The sequence below is a fragment of the Perca flavescens genome, chromosome 21, assembly GCF_004354835.1.
Source record: "Perca flavescens isolate YP-PL-M2 chromosome 21, PFLA_1.0, whole genome shotgun sequence".
NCBI classification, from domain to species: domain Eukaryota; kingdom Metazoa; phylum Chordata; class Actinopteri; order Perciformes; family Percidae; genus Perca; species Perca flavescens.
Window position 1 is genome coordinate 16,692,790 of NC_041351.1, and position 10,734 is coordinate 16,703,523.

The following is a 10,734-nucleotide window of genomic DNA, read 5'->3' on the forward strand; positions in this document are numbered from 1 at the left end:
TTAGAGGCATTCGGGGCACAGTGCCACCTGTCCAGGTAAGTGAGCTCTGCAGGGACACAGTCTGCGGTAAGAGGGGTCGGAGCCGGCACAACTGAACAGCAGAGGCTCCTGCTGAAGACAACAGTGTCGACCCCAAGGGCTGTAGGAAGGAAACAGGTGGTTGACTTCCTGCTCCATGCTGGAGCAGCCTATCCCGAGTCTACAAAATGAAAAATGAAAGTGTGTTTATTTTCAGCTGCAAACGGCACAAATGGCATGTGTCTTTCCCCACACCTGAACAGTGTTCACTGTGTGATTTCTCACCTGGCGAATGCAGCAGGACTGTTTAGGTTGGGAAACAGAGCAGGCTCACACACTAGGGAGGACCGTTGACACACACTGACACATGACTGACCCAGCGGACCCAGGTGCACCCTTAGGGTGCTTTCTGGTGGCCAAGTAGGGACAGATTTACTGCAAAAATTCTGGAGGGATTTAAGAGAAAGAAAGCTGACGTTTCTCTTTTATCTGAAGAATACAGCCTTTAAAAAACATCTTGTAGACTATCATATGTCACAAAAACTGTATGAAATGAATGAAATTCCCTTATTTTGGAGATTAAGGTCAGGCCAGGTCTAACAGAACACCAAAAAATACTGAAACAGGTCTATCCTACGCGGCTACATCTCTGTACCTGGTGAGCGATATAACTGCGAACCCTCTCCAGCATTCCCTCACATGTGAACTCTCGAGGAGTGAAAGGCTTCAACTGCAAAAACATACACATGAGCTTTTATTCAGCGCTACTGTACCTGAAATGTATAGGGTCATACGGTCTATATGCATGTATATACAGTATAACTGCTTGTTCTCTACCTCTGTGCGAAGAATGGCTCTGACAGTCTCCCGTACATCAGTCTTGTTGGTCACATCTACAGTCCACACGTGGGGTTTGCCGATGTATTTCTCAACATAAGGGTGCTGGGAGGAGATCTGTGGTCCAAAGTTATTTATTGTCGGTGTATAACATTTATATTCAATTACATCTCTTAGTTTGCAGGGTTACCTACCTGTCTTGTGGTGGGCTTGCCTTTGTAGAAGTCATTGTTGTCGGATGAGTGTGGTGGGTCAAATCGTGGCTGAAGGAAGACACAGCCCAGTGCTATTGCCTCAATGGGAGCTGGACCCTCATAGGGGAACCCAAGACCTACAAACACCTGAGAGGGAAGCAACAGAGGTAACATGATCATGTCAAAATCTCAGTGATAATCAAAAGATGCACTTAAAAGATTCAGACTCACGGACTCCTATCTAACCTTGGCTCTCCGGAGAAGTCGTAGGAAGTGTTCCTGAGTCAGCAGGCCGTGGTTTCTGATGAAGCTGGGCAGATTAGAGGCGAGTCCTGGAGGCTGGTAGACTGTAGCGTGGGTCTCCAGCTCTTCACTGATCACCTCCACATACTCAGATTTGCCCTGGTTTATACACAATACAGAAACATACAGGCCAGAGAGTATCTTAAGATCAACATGTACAGAAACACTAAAGATGTCTTTGTGAAATTTTCACTATCGTGTAAAGTCGTGTATTAGCTGACTTCTTGTTTCTTGCTAACTCACAACCTTTTCACATACTGTACATGTGCTTTAATCTTTTGGTCATTATACCTGCCACATGTAGTCCTGTTTGCCGTAAACAACTGCTATCCTGTCTTTCCTGTAGGTGTCTGGCTCCAACTCTTCCTCCCTCGCCTCGTCCCTTGCTGTCTCCTCACTCACAAAGCCCAGGAAGGAGTTATCAGGAGTATGAGCTGGACATGACAGATCACAGAGCAGTTAGTTCCTTTTGGACAGAAATTACTGACAACACAGGCCAGCAATATTAAAGGTGAAATAACAGTTGAGATAAAAAATCTGTGAGAGAGGAAAAAAAATCAGCTGTTAAAGGAAATGAGAACTGGACATATATGAGAGGTTAACATCTGGCTGTTTGGATAGGCAGCTGCCACCCTGCTGCCCTCCGACACACTGAAGAAGGTGTGAAAGATGAGTATTTACTTTACTAGGAATGTGCCAGCAAAGGTGTGCGTGTGTGTCATTCTCTCCGGTCTCAAGGTAGCCTAATTGTTTATGAGACCTTTGCCAAATTTCCCCTGATTCAACCATACAGCAGCACATATTTTCCCTACACCTGCTTAGGCTCACCTATCAGATTAGGGGAGATATGCAACAGTACACTGATATGATCAAGATCGTGCAACATGCGGGGGTTTTGACAGCAAGCTGTGAAGGAATGAAGTTTTGTTTCTTGGTTCCAGGGTTCTCTCTGCCTGTTTACAGTTCTGCTTCGTCTGCTTGTCTGTTTAGTATCCTTCTATGGACTATCTTTTTCTCCCCCATTTCAAAACAGAAGCATAAACACACGCCCGCTATTTTCTCAAGCTTCTTTCTTTTCTTTCTACTTCCTGTGTCTTTGTTTCTCTCTTTCTGCCCCTTCCCCACCATCCGCTAACATCCATCCCTGTCTCCCCCTCAGCAAGACAAATAAACAGTGTTCCAGGCTGAGGCATGGAGAGTGGCTCTCGGCCCAGTGCGGCCAGCTTGTCTCCATCTCCCGGCAGGGTGGGAAAGATGACGGGGAGAGGTGTTGGAATGAAAGCTCTGTCTGGGCACCAAGTTTATTTAACCTCAGCTATTAATCCTCCCACTGTGTGAAGACGCTCAAAGGGGTGTACGTGAAGGATCAGTGCTGCAGCAGCGAGATATAAATATGTCTGCAAATGTGTGTTGAGTTGGGTAGTGCATTTCTGAATCAATGTACTGTACTGAGTTGCCATAATACAGTGACACAGATGTGGTTTCACTCATGTCACATTGTTTGCATAATTACAGACGTCCCCCCCTCACACACAAATACACCGACTTACGGAACATGGTCATGTACTGCAGAGGTTGCAGACCCCAGCTGCCCCACAGTGTTTTATATCCATGACTACGCGCATAACTCCCCGAGTTAAAGGCTGGTTCAGTGCCAAAAGAGTCCAGGATTCTGAATCGACACCTAGAATGATTAAAAAAAAAAAAAAAAGTTAATCACAAAATCTACCAATACATTAAAGGTCTTGATCCCAAAGGCCATTAAACACACTTATAGCTCATTACTATTTTTTTTTTTAAACTGTTTCAATGTACAATAAATATGCAATATTATTCAGAGAAGAGAGAAGTAGGCCTACTGATATACTAGAAACATACAGTAATTATGTATTTGGTGGTTATGTGGTCGTACTGGTAATGCAGGAAAGCCAGTCCCATGGCGCCTTGAAGATGAGCAAGACCATGGTAGTCAGTGTAGATGAGGTCATAGGTCAGAGGCCTCTGGATTGGACAACTGCCTCGGCCTGGCGCAGCACCTACCAGGCTGGACCAATCACAATAAACACACATCACGCCACTAATCGCTCAGCATCATTCAGCAATAATCTTTTGCCTCTCTCGTCAGTGTAAAGTTATCATAGACCAGACAACTATGAATACAAATTGTCAATCCAGTTAACTACTAAAGTACATCTGTTCATATATGTAATACATTCCAAATACACATAATATTTTGTGTCAGATAAAAAAAAATATGACAGTGGTGCCAACCTGTGGAGTTGCTGCTGTGAGGTGCTGAAGGTTACGTTGTGGCCCAGGATTGTCAGACAGGCGCTGAGGTCGGCCCACTGGACAAGCTCCCCTAGAGGACCCCCTCTCTCCACCAGGGCCTCAAAACGCTGGCCAATACTCCCAGCCAGGGCCCCGGGATAAAGCAGCACCTAGAGGATGGGTGTTGGGTTAATTCCAGACTTCAATTCAATTTACTTGAAAATCAGAAAACGAAACAGAATGATACTTGGCAGGGTTGTCTTGCTGGTTATACCCTCATCTGGGTCGAGGCTGTCTTGTTGCTGCTCTGCCTCATCCTCAGAGCAGCCTGTATCCACCATTTAGACATCCTTTCCACTCTGGACCGGATGAAGTTTATGGCAGCACCACTGTTGTTGCTGATGACCCCATGCAGTGGCCTCAGAGTTGTACGTATCTCGGCCTGTGTACAATCATATAATGAAACAGTGAGGTAGTGCAAAGCATGTACATCTGATTGAAATGATAGTGTTTTAGTAGAGTGGATCATGAGCTTAATCATTCTACTTTCATAGTACTGTGCTACTCAATGGAATGAAAATGATGTGTTTGTACCTTCTCTGTGTAAGAGTGAGGTTTCTGGTGCCATGGCAGCGCAGAGTGGTTTCTTCCAAGACGAGGGGGACAAAAGTCCTCTATTTGGCTAAGGTATGTCAATATGGAGCAGGTGGTACCATCCACCCCATAAAAGGCATAACAGGGGTCTGACTGCCAACGGGTCCGCAGGAACTGCCAGAGAGACAGGTGTTACTCAGGCAAAGTAACGAAGCACAATATTGGTGATGTACAGTATAAATAAAAATGATATATACATTTGCTGATATATACATGCTATATTGTGATACCTATTATTTTAAAATGGTATATTCAGCTCATATACTGGGAATTAAATATCAAACAAAAACTTTTTAGTCAAGGAACTACTTCAGTACAACTATACCAGTGCACACGCAGATTAAGTTCATGCTACCACATATATTTCCACTTTCTCACCTCCACTTTCTCCGCACACACCGGATACGCACGATCCATTGGCACCTCACACTTCTCATTGGGCCCTATGGGTAAGATATTAGCTGTCACACCGTTTTTCTTTATGTGGCCATTTTGAATGCATCATTATTCCACAATCCAGTAACAAAAAGCACATTGTGGAGTTGACTCAACGTGGGTAATGAAGAACAGTGAATAATAACTTTGATATACAGCTTCTCAGCTGAAACGTTCACAATGAATAGCAGCCATTGGCGCGATGTAGAGTGCTGCCATGCGTGTAAGAGGCATTAGAGTACAGGCAGTGTGTTCTCAGAGGCCCTTTCCCGTAAGCCCCCCCACCATCTCTAGCCAATGTCAATCAACTGAAATGAACACACACACTCACACGCACCTGACCCACCTGCCTCCTACTGAACAGACCCTTTTTACAACGCTAGCCCTTGCCAAAATACACAGTCTTTAACTATGTAAAACAAAGTAGTAAAAGAGAGAAAAAAAGATAAGAAAACGTGTAAGCATAGCCGAGGTGTGAAAGCCTAAAAACAGTGATATGCTATAGCAGCACAGCAAAGAAAGGAAAAAAAAGTGCTCCCTCTGCAAAAACAAGAGTATGAGTAGACAAGTTGGTGAAAGGACTCCTGGGTAATTCAGTCTTATTTTATGGGTGTGAGGTAATGTGAGGAGGAGGAGGGTAAGGGGCGAATAGGCTGGTGCTGCTGGGGAAGTGTTTTTTTGTGTGCATGCGGGTGGCATGTGTGTACATGTGTGCACGTCGAGAAGTGTGTACCCTCACATATGCACGGTATGGTGTCTGTGTAGCCCCAGTTTTATGGATTCCCTTTTTCGGGAAGGGATTTAAGCATTTAGCCACTCATCCCCACTGCCCACACACACACACACACACACACACACACACACACACACACCCCTTGCGTGCCAACCAGGGTGCATAACCCGACTCTCACCTGACACTTCTCGGGAGGGTAGTAGTGTAGATGTAAACTTTTTTTCCTCCCCACGGCCAGTTGATCAGCACTGGCTCTGTGGGACTTGTTAAACTTCTATTCAAGGACTTCATCCCCCATAACCACCTGCACCCACTGCCCTTTAACCCCCCCTATTCACACCCTCCATTATCACAGCTTGTTAATTTCACTGTGTGGTTAACCTCTATTGAGGCTATGAACCGTGCATTTGGCTCGGAGTATCACACTACCACTGCAGTAAACCACAGAAGAGCTTGCAATTATTGAAGCTGGTAACATGCAAGAAGGGGGGAGTGTATTTATTTGGTGTAGCCAGAACGTTATAGCATATTATAACTGGAACAAACCCCAACATGACAAATCCAAACTAAAAAGTATGATACACCACTGTCTCCTAAACTCTCTATCCAGAGAAAAGTGGGCACACAGACAGCAGATCACTTGCCTGTCTTATCCTTTCAGTTTCCTACATACCATAAAGCAGTAATTCTCTATGAAAAGTTTTCAGATTCAATCATTTAAATCATCATGATATAAAAAAATTATTTCTTCTTTTTTTTTTACAAAAGGCTTTATAGTTAATAATATTTTCCTTTTTGAATCTATAACAGTTCAAAGATTGAGTTCTAATCTAACAAATCTATAACCTGTGTGTAGTCTGAGGTCATCATTTGGGGATGGTGTGTGAGACTGATGGGGATGGTGATGGTGCTGATGACGGCTGAGCTGGTCAAGCTTCTGAGACACTCTCTTCAGCTCCCTCTCCACCAAACGGGCAAAGCCTTGCTGGTCCTTTCTAAAGCTGGAAAACAAACCCACATGTAACCACACTGAATGAACAACAACAATAAGCTTTATTCTGTTAACTACTGATGTTGTTGATTACCTCTGCAGCAAAAGACTGATATCATCTCTGGTCAGCTGGGTGACATCTCTCTCTCTGCTCAGCCTCTGCACCTGAGTACTCAAAGCCTCCAAGCGAAGAGCCAGCCTGTGAAAGCCGAGCCCACGCTGACCTGTGACATAAAGTATATACGACATGGCAGGTCATGTATGTACAGTCTCATATGTTACCCTTTATCGTAATGTTTAAGTAGTAATACTGTGCATTATGTCATGGCAAATCTTGTTCTGTGCATGACACAGCAGGTTATGTAATGCTATTTTCTTGATCTCTTCTTGAACCTGATCTGCTGCAAACGAAGCAGCAATTATTGCTATGTCTATATTCATGTTCCATGTAGGGAGTAATAGCATCTAGCCTTTTTTTTTTTTTTTTACAGAAAGGGATTTTCCTGAAATATTCTTTTATGACAGATAGAGATGTCAAAATTTCTGAGTACAAAATATTTCTGAGTGTAACTGGAGCACACACACACACACACACACACACACACACATACTTGTATACATAGTTTTGTGATTGTTTCCACAGACACTTTCATGGCAGAAGGTAGCTCTAAGCTCAAATTGCTAACCTCAAGCTAATCACAAACAGCACATTTACACAGATTGTATTCAGGTGTTGTGCATTGCACCCAACTTTTTTGGCTTGTTGTTACCTCTTAAAACAATGCAACATCTCGTTGCAACCTCTTGTCACACTTGATGCAGAAATGAGTCGTAAGCAGTTCAGTTTTTCCAGTTTTTAGAGGCCTAAAAAGGTAAACATTTACAATATTTTCCAAGGAGAGACAAAATGACAATTTTAAATAAATAAAATCAGTTTGTGTAACAGAAATATTTTTCATTCATATTTCTTTAATCAAATTTTAACCCTTAAGATTTATCTTGGAGCCCCTTGGGGGGGTTCTGACCCCCAGGTTGGGAACCATTGCCTTAACCAATATGTGTATTCAAAGAAAAAGAATTCCAACATTCAGAACCACTGTCAAAAAATTACATTTAGCTGTAAGGCCATAAAATGTGGGTTACAGTGTCAATATATGATACATTCTTAACAAAAAATGTTAAATGACAACTCTACAGTACCTCTTGTGTTTGCTCTAATAGGGTGTCTGGTGTAAAGTGTCTGACCTGAAGTAGTGGTGTTCACAGTTCAGCACTCTGTTAGCCACATTGCTGCCAGACATTCTACTGTAGTTACCAGACATACTGTACCATACCTGTAAAAACTGTAAATGTGCCTTGTAAAAGCCTGCTGGAGGGGCTTAAATAAGATATTTGAGATGTCAGATCAAGGATGTCTTCATTGAAACATCTCTATGAAAGTCCTTCTGCAAGGAGGACTGTTGAAAGTGTGTGCTGGCAGTGAATGAGGAATACTGAGTGTTATATTGGGGTGCTGGTGATGTTAGGGTTGATTTGAGGTCAGAGTAAGGATCTCCTTGGATAAAGAGCTTTAACCTGTAAAATCCACCAGACTGGTGATGTCACTCAATCTCTGTTTGCTCAGCTGACTTTCAGCATATCACTCCTTACAGGCCCAGGGGCCCTTTGGGCACAGACGCAATGAAAGACAAATGGGAGAGAAGAGGTGGGATCCTGTAACAACTTAAATTGATGTGTGTGGTTACGGGTGTGCAACTATTACTTGCCGTATAACGTAGCAGAAAATATATTATAAGTTGTTTTTGCACATTGTCAGATCACATGGAGACAGAAAATATGCAGTACAAAGCTCCTTATTATGTGTGTTCATAACACAATGGTTTAATGAAATAATAATAATAATCCACTTATATAAACTTCCTCAGTGTCGGAGTCAACATCATTGCATACCATTCTGTTCAAGCCTTTTCTTAAAAAGAATAGTTATGTTGGTTAAACTTTAATTTCGGATATCCTTTTATAACATCAAAACAAGAGCATTTTTTAGATTGAATATTCCATCTAGTGACTTGGTCAGACGGGTGATGTTTCGCAGAGACTGATTAAAACTGAACATTTGGTCAATTTGAGCTGGGTTAACTGTGCACGCTGACCAACAGCTTCCATCATGTGGTATATTTTCCAACACAGTCATTGCTGGGTGGCTCTTTTATATACAACATGTGGTGGGTCCCTCAAAGCACGGAGCAATTGTGGGTGTGTGGCTGAGATCCACCAGGGGTTTATATTGTCTGCTAAAAACAATTTTCTTTGAATTTGAGAAGAAAAGGAACAGGATGTTTAAATAAAAAGTCCTCTTATGTGATCACATTCTGAAATGGATTGATCAGCCTTTCACAAGAAAAATTTGAGTTTCTTCTGTTTTAAGTTAAACCTGTTTATTTGATTATTAAGCCTCATAAGATGTCAACTTTCCATATAATTCAGAAGTGAATCAAGTACCTTTTGAATAAAAAAAAAAAGTAAAAAAAAACAAATTCAACATGAATCAATTGTAGCAGATTATACTTTTTCATTTAATTAATCTAATTGAAAAATAAAACATTACCAGAAACTATTCAAAGGATGCAAACACTCTCTTGTCAGGAATCTCAAGATTCCTGACAAATACACCATTGACCATTAATAAGAGACCTCCTGAACCACTTAAAACACAGAGTGGAGCTTGCTGAGTCTATTTCCAAAAAGCACAAAACATACTCTGGCAGAGATTGTTTTTGTTGAGATTGTTGTCTCTTCCTTGTAAACCAGGAAGAAAGCTTTTGTCCAAACAACCTTTTCTCCTACCCCCTTTGCCGTGCTTTAGGGAAACAGTTTAGTCAGATAATTGAGTTGAACAGGGCTGCAAACCCACAACTGTTAGACACATGGGAGGACCCACCGCGACCTGTGTACAAAGCTTCATCAACACTGGGTCAGGTCTTATCCTCTGATGATTCCCCAATCAATGCTTAGTGTGAAGACATTGCATCTGTGAGATTATGTGATGTGTTTTCATGTTCACGTTATTCATAATCAGTAGTGCATGAATGTTTTGGACCTGGTATTAAAAACAAGGTAAGGCTTCTGTTTTTTCTAACGAATGTCCACTTCTAAGCTAAACTCTGTGCGTGTGTTTGTGTGTGGGTGTGTGTGTGTGTGTGTGTGTGTGTGTGTGTGTGTTACCTTGTTCCTCAGGTGACCTCCCAGCAGGTTCATCCCTGGTCATCTCAAGTGGCACCCAGAGGCTCTGCAGCAGCAGGGTGAACACAGAGAGGCACAGACAGAGCACCAGGCAACCACTAGAGGGCACAATACACCGAGAAACCTCTGAAATGCTACAGCGAACAGCATACAGTTACCCAACATCTTTTGTTTTGGATATTTTTTTATGTTATTGTAACTGTCAATGTTTAGGTTGTTTGGGTAAGTTTGCATTCAACATATACCTTGGGGTCGCAGAAGCTTCAACTGTCAACCATTTATCAATTGCTTTTAGCTAAAGATTTCAAGCATGTACAGTATGTATCCATTACTTTAAGCAACTTGTAACAATTTAAAAACTTTATTTATTACTTTAATCTAACAATTTCAACCCTTTTCGATTACTTTTAGGTAACTGTTTCAACCATTTATCCATAGCTTCCTGTTTTAACTGTTTATGTTAGCCTACTTTTAGATAGCTCAACTGTTTATTTATTAGTTTTAGCTATCTTACATACTTCAGCCATTTATCCATTTCTTTTACCTTAACTAAACTGTTTATCTGCATTACATTTATCTAACTAATATTTATTTAATATCTATTTGAACTATTTATTCATTACTTTTGGCTATCAACGTCAATCATTTATCCATTATTTTTAGCTAACTATAGCTAAATTTAACCTTTACTTTCCTGCTAGCTTGCTAACTAGTTTGCATTCTCAATTTCAGGTGTTACAGCTGACTCAATAGGCTTATGTGGGTATAAATGTTTTACTCAAATTATAATTTCTATTTTCTCAAATGGGTTGAGCTACAATCTTTGTACATGCCCAGTATAATGCATCATATATATTTTTAATTAGCACAGACACAACAGTATATGCAATAGAGTAAACAATTTCAGATATGTCACATTTATATTTTCTTAGTATGTCTTAATACATATAGGACATGACATAAAAGGCCACCTTTTAATAATTTGTGTCATAATCAACTAGTTAAATCTCCTTTTAACTTTATACATTTGATTTTTAAGAGCGGATTTGATGCAA

General features: G+C 41.4%; 1 protein-coding gene across 1 annotated transcript; it reads right to left on the bottom strand.

Moving 5' to 3' along the window:
- On the bottom strand, positions 1-6,638 carry LOC114547898 (alpha-1,6-mannosylglycoprotein 6-beta-N-acetylglucosaminyltransferase B). The gene is made up of 15 exons (XM_028567418.1): positions 6,531-6,638; positions 6,292-6,446; positions 4,656-4,720; positions 4,218-4,391; positions 3,898-4,065; positions 3,624-3,793; positions 3,265-3,396; positions 2,903-3,036; positions 1,644-1,786; positions 1,296-1,451; positions 1,050-1,196; positions 856-972; positions 674-748; positions 304-464; positions 1-199 (listed from the first exon to the last, which is right to left on the bottom strand). The coding sequence occupies exons 3-15, from the start codon at positions 4,692-4,694 to the stop codon at positions 1-3; spliced, it is 1,815 nt and encodes a 604-aa protein (XP_028423219.1). The 5' UTR covers positions 4,695-4,720; positions 6,292-6,446; positions 6,531-6,638.
- Positions 6,639-10,734: the final 4,096 nt, after the last annotated feature.

Coding starts and splice junctions, on each gene's coding strand:
- LOC114547898 (XM_028567418.1), bottom strand. CDS start 4,694: ATGGATCGTGCGTATCCGGTGTGTGCGGAGAAAGTGGAG. Junction 3,397..3,623: donor TCACAGCAGCAACTCCACAG/GTTGGCACCACT, acceptor TGATTGGTCCAG/CCTGGTAGGTGCTGCGCCAG. Junction 200..303: donor AGTCCTGCTGCATTCGCCAG/GTGAGAAATCAC, acceptor TTCATTTTGTAG/ACTCGGGATAGGCTGCTCCA.